The sequence below is a fragment of the Suricata suricatta genome, chromosome 11, assembly GCF_006229205.1.
Source record: "Suricata suricatta isolate VVHF042 chromosome 11, meerkat_22Aug2017_6uvM2_HiC, whole genome shotgun sequence".
NCBI lineage: Eukaryota > Metazoa > Chordata > Mammalia > Carnivora > Herpestidae > Suricata > Suricata suricatta.
This window is the reverse complement of record NC_043710.1, coordinates 49,800,128-49,815,357: the sequence shown is the minus strand read 5'-3', so window position 1 is coordinate 49,815,357 and position 15,230 is coordinate 49,800,128. Positions and strand designations below refer to the sequence as shown.

The following is a 15,230-nucleotide window of genomic DNA, read 5'->3' as shown; positions in this document are numbered from 1 at the left end:
TCTTCAAGTACAGGTCACTCTGTCTTTCCTTCTTGAATGCCACTCTTCCAAGTTTGAATAAAATATCACAGTTATAACTGAAGTACAACATTAAATATTAGCACAATTATAAAACCTAATTACATATAGTTTTTGATCTTTAGTTCTTAAAATATGAGTTGTGGATGAAGTTGTTAATTATACTGTTTTCTACTTTTCTTAATGTTTTAAATATTGAAAAGTAAAATATTTTAAATATTAAAGTAAAAGATACATAGAAAGCAAACACATCATAAATGGAGAGAGAATAATGCACTGTGATAGAAACAAGAAGTTAACTGTCTTGGAAATCCAGTTCACCAAATAAAATAGAAGGTAAGTAATTACACAGAGGATTTGTATAACAAATGATCTAATGGCTATATAGAAAACTTTAAGAATCAGATAGCCTAGACCAGGAAAGGAATGTCAGGTTATAAATATAGATGGTAGTTGAGATTATAATAACACATGACCACAGGCAGGGTCCCTTAACCAAAATTAAAAAGAATTTTAAGAATAAAAAATAATTTTGTAAGGTTTCAAAATAGCACTAATTGTTCATTAAGAATTAACAAAGACTTTCAAGCAGAAATATATACAGCATAGCACTGCTATCTTTTGATAAAAAGACTCACTATTCCAACATGGGTTAAAAATTATCTGACCCAAGATAGAGCATCTTAGATTATTTTCAGTGCCTATGTGAGGGCCATGGCCCCTAATGGTTCTTTTTGACTAAAGAAAAATGGTACAGAGGCCCCTGGGTGACTCAGTCAGTTAAGCATCTGACTTCAGCTCACGTCATGATCTTGTAGTTCTTGACTTCAAACCCCACATAGGGTTCTGTGCTGACAGCTCAAAGCCTGGAGCCTGCCTCAGATTCTGTGTCTCCCTCTCTCTCTCTGCCTCTCCCTTGCTCTCTCTGTCTCTTTCTCTCAAAAATAAACAGTAAAACAAATAAACAAATAAATAAATAAAATAAGAATGATATATATTATTATGAATGTATAATTGTTAGGTTACAAGTAAGGAAGGCCAGGTGAAACTAACAGGTTCAGATAAATTGGAAACTACCATAGTCTGTAAAATATAAAAATCTATATAAAACTAAATTAAAACAACCTCATGTGACCTTGTACAAAAACTTAATACAAAATGGGAAGACCATGTAGTTACAGTGTAAATAAAGTCTAAACAAAGCAAATATGGTATTAAATCACTTACCCAATTAACACTTAGGAAATGTGGTTTCCAAAGTGTTGGGGTAAAATAGCATGCCTGCCATCCGTAACTTTGAACAGACTGTATTTCATTAATTCACTCATCCAATATTGTTGCTGAGCCAGACAGAATCCATCTCTTGTCTATCATTTTATAATGTCTGAATGAAAGCATATAGTAGGACATTGCATCCACTTTTCCACAATCAAAAGGAAAACAAATGAGAAGAGGAATGCTTGGGGAAACCTCAGAAAATGCTGCACATCTAGGCTAAGTACCATCTAAGCAAAAGCACTTTTGTGGCCTCTTGTCAATGTCAATGTTTCCTTCACCTAAAAAGGAATGGGCTTTAATGAATTGCTACTAGTTTTTCTGAGGGTCTAGCTGCTGACTCTATAATATCTAAAACATTACACATGCAGAATTTCCAACAAAAGAAGAAAATTAAAGCATGAAGCTATATATTAAATACATATAATTTGTTGGAACTCTATTTATATACTTTTAATTATAAAATTATATAATTTGATGTGTAAATATTGCATATAATATATATTTATATACAAACACATATATACATGCACATATGTATATTAATCTTGCTTTCTCTGTGCCATGATAAGTGTTGCATGCGGTCTACTTTATGGTGTTTCTATTACAGCCTAAAAGGAGTTCTTTCTTTCATATTTTCTTAAATTTGGAAAAGTAATTAAAATGAGATATCATCAATTGATTATAAATAGAACCAGGCCCCTAACCCTCTAGGAAGCAATAAACAGGTCCTAGCCTGAAATTAATGATAGCAGAACCTCTTTTCATGTACTCCTCCCAAGACAAAGAGGGCTTTTAAAACAAAACAAAATTGGGCTGATTGGGTGGCTCAGTTGGTTAAGTGTCTGACTTGGGTTCGGGTCATGATTTCACTGTTTGTGAATTCAAGCCCTGTGTTGGGCTCTGTACTGACCTAACCAAAAGCTGAGCTCCAGCTCAGAGCCTGGAACCTGCTTCAGATTCTGTTTCCCTCTCTCTCTGCCCCTTCCCCACTTGTACTCTGTTTCTCTCTCTGTCTCTCAAAAATAAATAAAACATTAAAGAAAATAATAAAGTTTATAAAACAAAACAAAACAAAATCAAAGTGGATAGAATTCTAAAAACTAGTTGGATAATAACTGTTATTCCTATGCATCTTCATAAAAATAAAATTAATTTAAAACCCTAGTACCAATATATGTCTCTTAAAGTTCTGATTATTTTACTCACTACATTAGAAAAGAAAGAATTTAATTAAGGTCTGAAAGAAAAGGAGACTTTCTCTGCTATCTGGCCTCTTATCCTTCATTGTGTACTAAATTGGTGTGTTTATTTTTTTTATTTTTTTTCTGTTTTTTATTTATTTTTGAGCGACAGAGAGAGACAGCACAAGCAGGGGAGGGTCAGAGAGAGAGAGGGAGACACAGAATCCGAAACAGGCTACATGCTCTGAGCTAGCTGTGAGCACAGAGCCCGATGTGGGGCTTGAACCCACAAACTGTGAGATCATGACCTGAGCCGAAGCCGGATGCTTAACTGACTGAGCCACCCAGGCCCCCTTAAATCAGTGTGTTTATAATTGCTGACTTTTACATAATGTAGGTGGTTTTTTTTGAGATTAAGTTAAATGAAAAGAGAAGGCATGTCTGAGTCTCTTTAGCAAAGAGAATCCCTCAAGAAAAGGGCTTGGCCACTAGACATGGTTTTTCTGATGGCATCTTTGACTTCCTTGTTCCTCAGGCAGTAGATAATAGGGTTGAGCATGGGAGTAAAGACTGCATATATGGCTGAGATCAATTTGTTAGAGTTGAATGAAGCAATGGCTCGAGGTCGGACATATATGAAGATCACAGCTGTATAGAAGATGACCACCACTGTAAGGTGAGAGGCACAGGTGGAGAAGGCCTTCCGCTGCCCAGTGGCTGAGGGAATGTGCAGGATGGTAGAGACAATGAAGCCATAGGAAAGGATAGTGGCTGAGAGAGGAAACACAAGAATGAGAATGGCTAGCACAAAGTCTACCATCTCAGCCATAGAAAAGTCCATGCAGGCCAGTTTGAGGATAGGAGAAACATCACAGAAAAAATGGTTCAAGATATTATTGCCACAGAAGGCAACTTGGGAGATGAAGTATACCTTTGCCATGGAGATGGTGAAGCCACTCACCCAGGAACTGATGGTCAGCTGAACACAGAATCCCGTGGTCATCATAGCTGGATAACGAAGAGGACAACATATAGCCACATAACGGTCATAGGCCATGGCAGCCAAGAGCACACATTCAGTACAGGCAAGTGAGATGAAGAAATAGAGTTGAATCATGCATCCCAGGAAGGAGATGGTATTTGGATGAAGTAGAAATCCAGCCAACATCTTAGGGACTGTGACAGATACATACCAAGTTTCCAGAAAGGACATGGTGCCCAGAAAATAGTACATGGGCTTGTGCAGGGACCCAGTAACCCATACAGTGAGAATGATGACCACATTTTCCAACAGCACAAACAGGTAAGTGATGAGGAAGAGAAAGAAAAGCAGAACCTGTAGCCAAGGGGAAGTATGGAAGCCCACCAGGATGAATTCACTAACAGAGGTGATATTTTCCTTTGACATGACTATGACACCAAAAGACAAAAGATTTAATGAAAATAGCACAAATCAGAGAATGAGATCCACATTAGTAGTAAGGAGCCCTCAGGCGATAGGTACTTTATCATTGAACTTAACCCTAGTGCCACAACTGGTCCCAGGGTATGATTTAGGAGTCATGAGGTGCCACAAGACCTTCCCCAGAAAGTCAGGCGTCAGAACAGAACCTGAAAAAAAAACCCACCAAAGACACAAGGTTAAGAAGCCAAAGAAACCATTATTGCACTGTATGTTAACTAACTAGAATTTAAATGAAAAATTTTAAAATAATAGTGACAAACATAAATGAGGGTAAAGAGATATCCCCTCTATTCCTCTAATATCATTGTATATTTAAAAAAGCTTAAGCTGTTAGATATAATTCTTTCCCAGCACCCTATTATTTCCCACTTATAAAATTATAGCATTAGAAACTGTGGTTAAAGGAAAATTTTAATTCTCTTTGATAAACTAATAACAGTTAATATATTTTGCTAACGCTAATGTTTATAAGGTCCCTATACCAAGTTTAAGAGTCATTGGGGCGTCCGGGTGGCTCCATCAGTTACGTGTCCGACTTCGGCTCAGGTCATGATCTCACTGTTTGTGAGCTCAAGCTGCCCTTTGGGGCTCTGTGCAGCTCAGAGCCTAGAGCCTGCTTCGGATTCTGTGTCTCCCTCTCTCTCTCCCACTCCCCTGCTCACGCTCTGTCTCCCTCTGTCTCTCAAAAATAAATAAACATTAGAAAAATAATTTTTAAAAGTCATTAAAACAATAATACCCTTTATTAAGGTAATTTTACTCATGAGAATTTAATTCAAACTGATACAGAAGCACTATGTATGAAGATACTCATAACATTATGATACATTCCTAAGAGCGAGGAAATCATTAGATAAGTTATGATTGTCAACTCAATGAAATAAGTGATAATTGTAAGAATCTTGTAAAAATAAAAAAGGATTTAATAGTTGGTAAAAACAAAACAAACAAACAATGAATCTTAAAGCAGAATTATGAGGTCCGATTTCAGGATTTAGGCCTTCAGATTCAGGGCAGAAAGGTCGTCAGCTAGTAATAGGAGTAAATACTTTCCTTATCAGCATATTTCCAGGTTTCACAGGCAGCTATAAGGCCAAAGACCATCATTATTGGAATAAGTGCCAAGGCCATGGCAGGGAAGCAGAGTAGTTCAAATTCTGGAGAAAATAAAATATCAACTGGAAAACACCCTCCTGACCGGAAGAATTGCTGCCTTTTGTATACTCTTCAGCTATATTGTATGTCTTTTCAGGATGCTGGCCAAAGTAGTTAACAATTACTTGCCTATTTTGAGGGCCATGGATTTAAAAATTAAATAAAGAAATGGCTGCTCTCTTAAATAATTAAATAATTTTGATTTTTTAGATGTCTCCTAATAATAGTATTATATATAATATATATGTAACATATATTATATATACTGTATTATTTTGCTAACGCTAATGTTTATAAGGTCCCTATACCAAGTTTAAGAGTCATTAGGGGCGTCCGGGTGGTTCCGTCAGTTAAGTGTCCGACTTCGGCTCAGGTCATGATCTCACTGTTTGTGAGCTCAAGCTGCCCTTTGGGGCTCTGTGCTGACAGCATATATTATATGTTACATGTAGCGTGGTATTATATATACATATATAATAGTTTTCTACATATAAGATAGTTCACATTTGATCCCAAATTAATTTGTACAGTTCATCTATATCTTCTTCAAAGACTTGTTCAAAAGTGTTACTTGATTAATGTTCTCTACTCCTTGACTCTGAAAACCCTCCTCAATCTGGACGTTGCTGAACACAAGTTGCATTTAAGAAGCTACCTTGAGAAGAGGGAGCCAGTAGATTCAACAACTCAGAAGGCTTCCTATAACACAATAGGATCTGAGGAGAGAATTGAAATCTAAAAATACTTTTTTTCACAAGTGAAGATAGAAGAAAAAGAAAAGTAGAGATAAAAGTTGGCTTGAGATTATAAAAATTAATCTGAAAAGAGAAACATCTTTTTCAAGGAGACCAATAAAGATGACTTGGAAAAGGAAAGTCAGAGTTAGGGAACTCAAAAGCACAAGATGTGAAATTTCCTAGATGTTCGGTAGTGATTTCTGATTTATTATGTACAGTGTGGGCCAAAACTCCCAGATATCCAATAAAGTAGTTGGTTATATGTGTTGGAAAAATTACTACAGTAAAATATAACTCAAATTTGACTTCTTACTCCACTAAAAAAGAGCTATCTTTAATTAATTTTAACAACCCTCTCAGGGAGGTCATTTTTTACTCCAGTTGTGAGGCAGTATAGAAGCACCTAGCCTAAACTGGAGTAATTACAGTACAAAGTTGTGAAGGAATGTTTACATGTGGATGCACCCTCATTCATTTCTGATATTTTAGGAATCAGAAAACAAAAGAGTAACATAACAAGAGACCTGACTTGGACAAAAGGGGCCCCATACTAAAGCACGAAGAAAGATACAGACCACTGGGACATATAATGTTCAGACCTGAATTCTAGTCCATGATCTATCTCTTACTTACTTTATAATCTGAAGCAAACCTCAGATTATCTATTTTTTAATTCCCTTAAGAGTGGAAAAAGGATATTATAGTATTAAACAATTCAACAAATCATAAACAATTTATAGCATTGTTAGTGGTTAGGAGAAAGATCCATTGAACACATATTTGATTCCTGGTCCCACACTGCATTTTGGAAATACAAAGAACAAAAAGCCATATTTCCCTATTCAAAGTCTTGAGAGGAGATAAAAACAAGTAGACAAGCCATCATAATTCAATGTGTTACAGCCATAAGAGAGATACATATTCGAGCTGATTGGGTGGCTCAGTTAAGCATCCAACTCTTAATTTCCGCTCAGGTCATGATCTCATGATTTGTGTGATTGAGCCCCACATCAGGCACTGGGCTAACAGCATGGAGCCTGCTTAAGATTCTCTCTCTCCCTCCCCCTCTCTCTCCCCTCCCCCAAATAAATAAATAAACATTAACACACAAAAGATATATACTCAGGTAGCCCATATAAAAAAGTTCCTAACATTGCCTTCAGAAGTGGCCTTCAAATAAGTAATGGGACTTTCTTATCTGCACCTGGGCGGCAGAGCCCTGCTGGAGGAAACTCACAAAAGAAGGCAGATGAGGGGCACCTGTGGGGCTCAGTCAGGATCTGTTGGTTAAGTGTCCTACCCTTGGTTTTGTAGACCCAGCATCGGGCTCTGCATTGGCAGCACAGAGCCTGCTTGGGATTTTCTCTCTCTCTCTCTTTGCCTCTCTCCCACTTGCACTGTCTCTTTCAAATAAATAAGATAAAATAAACTTTAAAAAAAGAAGACATGATTACTGCCATGAATTTATTTATGGTCATGGAGCTCAATTCGTTCACAAACAATGGCTGGCTATCCTGCACAATGTTTTTAAATAATTCCCTCTCCACATTTCTCAAAGATTCTTGCCTCTGATCTCCACTCTCTTCTCTGATTCTCAGCACAATTTTACCTTTCATTTTACAAATGAAGCTATAGAATGCATATTTATTAAACTTCCCACTATCAAATCATTATGCTCACCTTCTGACATCTTTGTTCATTCCTTCTTTACTTCTTGTCTAATCCAGTCCCTCCATCTGCTCTATACATCCATTTTCCAGGAAAACCATCTACCAGAGACCCCATCTCTTTTATGTTAAATTCATTATTTTCACAAATATTTATTGAGCACCAACTTTGTTGCAGACACTTTTAGATGCATGAAATAGCTCCCTGACCAAAGCAGACAAAAACAGGCCCTAATTTTAAGTGCTCGCTTCAGCAGCACATATACTAAGATTGGAATGATGCAGAGAAGATTAGCATGGCCCCTGCACGCGTGTTCTAATTCTCAACAAAATACTGAGTATTAGGAACCCAGGATAGACAGTAACTCTTCGTCAGAGGAACTCAGAAAGCCTTTCCTGAAAAGGTAACATATGAACTGAAATGAAGCGTGTGGAGTTTTGGAGAGGAGGAGAAACATCAAGGAGAAACAACAGCAAATCCAAAGGCACAACACAGAGATAAAAAGTTAATGATGGGATGAGTTGCATTTTGGTTAGAAAGAATTGGGGCATAGAGGAAAGAGATGGATCAAGATAAGGCTGGAGGATGTTATATATAATCAGTCCTTGTCACACTTTTTCTTATAACTTTTTACTAATTTCCTCCCCATTTCCAGCACAGAGTCTTATTCTGGCCAGATGTGGAAAATAAGATGAGTCTACTTTACATATTCTCTAATTTTAGCTTGACCTCTCTTGATTTTTAAGATTTGTAATTTATTCTTGAAATTTCAAGGAAGTTAATATTACTGTATTTCCTCAGGCATGACCTAGATCTCCACATACACCCACCATTCTGAGAACATGAATGAGGGCCACCTGGGACTACTGTCCTTCACTTTCTCCCAGTTTTCCTACTTGGCCTTCATCATCTTCCTTCCTCATCTCTGCCTTCTGCAATATAATCTATCCGGTAATAGAAATAATCATCATTTACTGGGTATCTATCATATGGCAGAATTTGTACTATGTCATTTCCAAATTTTAACTCATTTAGTTTTCACAACAACCTAATAAAGGTAGATATTATTTGTCCATATTACAAATAGGATAAATATTTTGGTTAATTTCATACAAGTAAAAACTTGTGGAGATGGAATTATAAACTAAAACTCTTAGTGCTTAAAATCTCTACACTTTCAACTAAGGAATAATACTTCCTCCTTGAGTATTGCTCCCAACCTCTGTCTTTTCACTGCCATGCTCCCAGTTCACACCCAAATTGTATATCCACAGTCTGCTCCTTCTTTATTTTATTTTTTTTTTACCATGTCACCCATTCTCCTGGTCTTCAGTCTTGACCTTCATACTAAAACCAATTTCCCTATTCATTCAAGTCTTTAATGTTCAAGCTCCTCATAGCTTTTACACCCATGTGAGCCTTTGTGATCAGCCTCAAGTTCCAAAACCTGATTTATCTAGTCATTTCTCATGAGTAACCTGCCTTCTAAGTATGTACAACATTTAAGGCCTGTTAGTACTCCTGATGCTTTTCACCTCATGCCTCTTTAGACCCTCATATTTGTCTAAACCTACATGGCCTTCCCACTGCCCATTGACCTCTGATCCAGTGACTGACCTGTTGTGGTCCATCTAGTCATCATTTCCTAACTCTGAAGGTCTTTATTAGGAAATGAGTCTTTTATAAGGAAATAAAAAGCCCCCTTTACTAAGAAGAGGGGCTCCCTAGCTGAGTCAAAGAAATAGATTGATGTGTATTACTTGGAAGATGCTAGGTAAAAGTAGAAGGAAGGGAAAGTTAGGGGAGAACTAGGGGAATAGTGCAAATAAAGGGAGCTGGTTTGTGTCATTTGTGTAGAAGGTAGGATGGAAAGGAAAATCAAAAGTTCAGGTCTCAACAGAGGTAGAGTGGATGTGCATTGCAAGGGGCTAGAATCTATATGGAGGCTGGAAAAAAAGTCTATTATCTATTTAAAACAACACATATAGGTACTAAACAGTATTCCTGTCTCCAGACTGAGAGGTTTTGCTAAAATAAATATGATCATGTAACTCTCCAATTCAAATCCTGTACTGACAACTGTACATCTGAACTCCTTACTCTGCATAGCAGGTCTCTCATGATCTGATCCTCTCATTTGTCATATCTTAATCTTCTTTTTTGTGTTAGATACTCAACCAAAGCTCAATAATTTTGTATTTTTTAGGGCAATATCCTTCTTCATGGCTGTGCAGTTGTGCATACTCTGTCCTCTACCTGAAATTATTTTTAGCTCTTGCCAACTGGCAAGTTCATCCTCTTTATAAAACCACCCCTTCTCTACCACACTCCCACTATCACCTACCTCCTGCTCTTCATCCCTAGCTATCTGTTTTTTTAACACTTTTGGAACTTAGATCATCATATCATGATAACTTGTTATCATTTTGCTTACATTTCACCATTACTATATTTGTGAACTTCTTGAAAATACCAATTTTATCCTGTTTTCATATTGTTTGTCTGTTTATCTCTAGTATCTAGCACAGTTTCTGATGCATGGTTGCCACTCATAATTTATCATATTTAATTAAGAACAGATGTCTCACTTGGGGCATCTGGGTGGGTCAATCAGTTAAGCGGCTGACTTTGGCTCAGGTCATGAGCTCACAGTTTGTGGGTTTGAGCCCCACATTGGGCTCTGTGCTGACAGCTCAAAGCCTGGAGCCTGCTTTGGATTCTGTGTCTCCCTCTCTCTCTGCCCCTCCCCCACTGGTTTTCTCTCTCTCTCTCTCTCTCTCTTTCTCTCTCTCTCTCTCTCTCTCTCTCACACACACACACACACACACACACACACAAATAAATAAAACATTAAAAAAATAGATGTCTCACCATAGTGCATTTTTACTTCTCTTTAGGACTCTGGGTGAAGTAAGTCGTCTTAGTTGAGTCTGGTTTGGAGACCTTGGTTCAGTTGTCCAGTGTCCAGATCTGTGGAAAGGTACTCAAAGAATATGGCATGTGTTATCTCTCTCCCTGAAAGGATTTGCAGATAAGTTACAGAAAGTAAAAAGGAAAGGAAAGGGGAAAGGAAATAAAAAAGAGGCTGATCTAAATCCTGGAAAATTGTATCTCTATGAAACTCGTGAGTCCCATGACTTTGTGATTCTCCTTACTTGGGAAAGACGCTGGGGTCCAGATGGATTATAAAGAAATGAAAAATTACTTTGCTATTTATTTTTTAAAATGTAGTGTAACCAAAATGCAAAGGTTACTGCTGGACCTGCTGGATGCCCCCGTTGAATGATAGCCCAAAGGAGAGCAATTTTTCTGTTTTGTATGTTTTTTTTCTCTGTAGCTGTTTGATGTGTATCTCTTCCTTCCTCTCTCTCTTGTTTTCATTCTGTTTCCCTGCCACTGAGCTTGGGCAGGCTTTGCATGTTGACTCTTCCCACAGAACTTATTCAGGCAGAAGCTAGAAATAAGCAGGTCAAGGATGCAATAAGTCCACTGCTCAGTAGAGACAACAATTCTTTAAAAGACACATCCTTAGGGACCTGGTTCACAAGTGCTATAGGATTTTCAAGCAACGGTGACAAAGAAGTTAGAGAAATTTCCCTAGTGATCTCTGAAGGTCAACAAACAGAGAAGATGCTATATGATTATCAGATGGAGAAACAGAGAACATATTTTTAGCAAATAAGCCTGGTGATTGATCCTAATCCTGTTGCCAAGTCTTTATTTTCCTTCCTCTCTCTAATTGTATGGGACATAACTATGACTCATGATCTAGGACTTAGGGCATTAATATTACTCAGAAGTTACTAGTGAGAGGCTCAAAATACACAAAAGATGATTGAACACCAAACTATAGAGAGAAGCACAAATTTCTCTCTATTCCCTTCACTCAAGAGAATAGAAGAATTGAAGACAAACAACTACACATAGAGCTAGGGATTAAGCTTTGGTGGGTAAAGCAAATTTAGAAGTAGCCAATTCTATCTTACTTTTAAGGAAACTTCTCTTACCTCGTCTTTTTTTTTTTTTTTGAAATGTTATCAATTACTCTTCTCTTTTGTGTTTCATGTGAATAGTTATTGAGAATAATCTGAGGAAGAAGTTTTAGAAGGAGGAATATGCATTCCTAGAGATACAAGAATAAATAAACTGGGATCCCAAGCAAAGGAAGGCAGGAGACAAGGCAAAGGGCATATATATGGAACAGGCAGGTGATGGAATCTCTGCTCTAAACCTTAGATTGAAACCTCTTTGCTCATTTTAATCTTTCCATGACTTCTTTAACCATCAAAATGTTAAGACCTTGAGGGCCATTGTGGATATGGGGGGAAGTACAAAGAGGCTGTTGAGACTTTAAATATCTAGGAGTTATACCAGAAGAACAAGAAATGACGTTGTGTTGCAGATCTGGTCAGGCCCGCTCATCAATTAAGAGACTGAGGACACATATTTGATGTGACAGAATGTGTCTTTGCCTGAAGTATCCCCTCTGCATATATCTCTGTTTGAAAATAGCAAGTGTGTGGTAGCAACAGCTGAAGGTTATTGTCCAATATTTGAAATTTTTCTTAGTTCTCTGTTAAATACTTTTTATTAGAGTTAAGACCACCAAACATAAGTAGAATTTTGGTGCCATCTACATAGCATTCATGTGGACATATTTTCTTGACTAAAATTCATGAGCAGGAAGAAAGATAATTTTTTTTAATGTATGGATTTATTTTAATATATACTTATATAATATCATAATATATCAATTTATGTAATAATATAGAGGTGAAATAATTATGAAATTCAATAGGAAAATAGTTATTACTATATTTATATGGTTATTTTCATCATTCATCTAATATGGGGCTTACATGATATTTTTCCATTTAGGCTTATAAGGAACATTGCTTTTCTCAATTCATAAAGTTTACTGATTTGGGTAATTTGATTATCATTAAATGAACACTGGAACTCTAGGATAATTCCAGATATTGTAGAAAGTAGTTTAACTATCCATTGAAGCTTTCATGCCATAAAACTTTGAAGTATTCTAAACTTTAATTTCTTTACCCCAAAATGCCCTAGTCAATCAAATGAATAAGGTCATCTCTATTTTAAAAATTCAGGGACTGCCTTCATTAGGGCCATCTGGGAATACATAAGAGCAAGATCAACTCTTTGCAGAAAGCAGACTAACAATAAGTCGTGTGCCTATTATGTGCTAGAGACTTCACATATGTGTTTTCTAATTTAATGCTTCCAATTACTCTATAACATGCTATCATATTTCCAATTGTCAAACAGAAAAGAATAAAGAGCAGTTTTCCCAGGGTGATTATATCTGTCAGGGTTCTGTTATAGGTTACAAAATTAACATTAGCTGGCTTAAGTAGAAAGAGAATTTGCTTTTTTAAAATCATTAAGGCTGTCTTTTTTCCATTTGATACTCTTTCCTGCTTTGTCAAAAATTAATTGGCCATACACTTGTGGGTCCAGTTCTGGGCTGTCTGTTCTTTTCCATTGGTCTATGTGTCTGTTTTTATGCCAATACCATGTGTCTTGATGATGACTGTTTTGCAGTAAAGGATAAAGTCTGGGATTGTGATGCCTCCTGTTTTGGTTTTCTTCTTCAATATTACTTTGGCTATTCGGGTTTTTTTGTGGTTCCATACGAATTTTAGGATAGTTTGTTCTAGCTTTGAGAAAAATGCTGGTGCAATTTTCATTGGGATTGCATTGAATGTGTAGATTCCTTTAGGTGATAATGACATTTCAACAATGTTTATTTTTCTTATTCAAGAGCACGAGATGTTTTTCCATTTCTCTGTGTCTTCTTCAATTTCTTTCATAAGTTTTCTATAGTTTTCACCATACAGGCCTTTTACATCTTTGGTTAGGTTTATTCCTAGGTATTTTATGGTTATTTGTGCAGTTGTGAATGGGATCAGTGTCTTGATTTCTCTTTCGGTTCCTTCATTATTGGTGTATAAAAATGCGACCAATTTCTATACATTGATTTTGTACCCTGCGACTAGTGCTGGACAGCAACATGCAGAAGAATGAAACTAGACCACGTTCTTACACCATACACAAAAATAAACTCAAAATGGATGAAGGACCTGAATGTGAGACAGGAAACCATAAAAATCCTGGAGGAGAAAGCAGGAATTAGCCTCCTTAACCTCAGCCTCAGCAATTTCCTACTGACACATCCCCAAAGGCAAGGGAATCAAGAACAAAAATGAACTATTGAGACTTCTGTACCACAAAGGAAACAATCAGAAAAACTAATAGGCAACCGACAGAATGGGAAAAGATAGTGGCAAATGGCATATCGGATAAAGGGCTAGTATCCAAAATCTACAAGGAACTCACCAAACTCCACACCTGAAGAAAGGATAGTCCAGTGAAGAAATGGGCAAAAGACATGAATAGACACTTCTCCAGGGAGGACATCCAAATGGCCAACAAGCATATGAAATGATGCTCAACATCACTCATCATCAGGGAAATACAAATCAAAACCACACTGAGATACCACCTCACACCAGTCAGAGTGACTAAAATGAAAAAATCAAGAGACTATAGATGCTGGTGAGGATGTGGAGAAATGGGCACCCTCCTACACTGGTTGGTGGCAATGTAAACTGGTACAGCCACTCTGGAAAACAGTGTGGAGGTTCCTCAATAAACTACCAATAAAACTCCCCTATGACCCAGCAATAGCACTGCTGGGATCTAACCAAGGGATACAGAAATGCTGATGCATAGGAGCACATGTACCCCAACGTTCATAGCAGCACTGTCAACAATAACCAAATCATGGAAAGAGCCTAAATGTCCACCAACTGATGAATGGATGAAGAAGATGTGAGATATATATATATATATATACACACACACACACACACACCATGGAATACTACTACATGGCAAAGAGAAAGAATGAAATCTGGCCATTTGTAGCAAAGTAGATGGACCTAGAGGGAGTCATGCTAAGCGAAATAAGTCAGGCAGAGAAAGACAGATACCAAATGTTTTCACTCATAGGTCTAACAGGAGAAACCTAACAGGGGACCATGGGAAAAGGAAAGGGGGGGAAGAATTAGGGAGAGGGAGTGAGGCAAATCATTAGAAACTCTGGAATACTGAAAACAAACTGAGGGCTGAAGAGGGAGGGGGGAGGGGTTGATGGCCATGGAGAGGGGCACTTGTGGGGAAGAGGACTGGGTGTTACATGGAAACCAACTTGGTAATAAACTATTTAATTAATTTAAAAAATTAAACAATTAAAAAAATAAAGTCATTCAGAAAGCTGGCATCAGGGGCATTAGGCTGAGCCCCAGCAACAATATTCAGCCTCCAGAATCCCTTCCTCTCAATCACAATAGAGAAAGTTGCTGCTGTTACTGCTGCTTCTTTTGCAAGACTGATGAACCAGAATCTACTGGCTCCAAGAACTTTGACCATACTTTACATCAGATATTTGAATGTCCCATAATTTGCCTCCCTCTGTACATGACTAATGTGTGAATCAAAGTCTCATATAAACACAATAGACAGGAATCTAAACATGAATGAAAACCTGAGAAGTTTAGTTTTAAGTTTTCTAGCCTCAGCATGTTAAAAAGTATTGAAATGGATATGAAGAACTAATCCATGATATTTACTTTAGTCTAAAATTTGGACAATTTTGAAAGAATAAGGTATTTAAAAATTGGAAGTATGGCAGAAGATTTG

At 37.1% G+C, this 15,230-nt stretch overlaps 1 protein-coding gene and 1 non-coding gene across 2 annotated transcripts; one reads left to right on the top strand and one right to left on the bottom strand.

Moving 5' to 3' along the window:
* Positions 1-2,928: 2,928 nt before the first annotated feature.
* Positions 2,929-3,885, bottom strand: LOC115272033 (olfactory receptor 6). The gene has a single exon (XM_029915034.1). It carries the CDS (start codon positions 3,883-3,885, stop codon positions 2,929-2,931), a length of 957 nt encoding a protein of 318 aa, XP_029770894.1.
* Positions 3,886-7,742: 3,857 nt separating this feature from the next.
* Positions 7,743-7,844, top strand: LOC115272854. The gene has a single exon (XR_003900504.1). It is a non-coding gene; the product is annotated as a U6 spliceosomal RNA (small nuclear RNA).
* Positions 7,845-15,230: the final 7,386 nt, after the last annotated feature.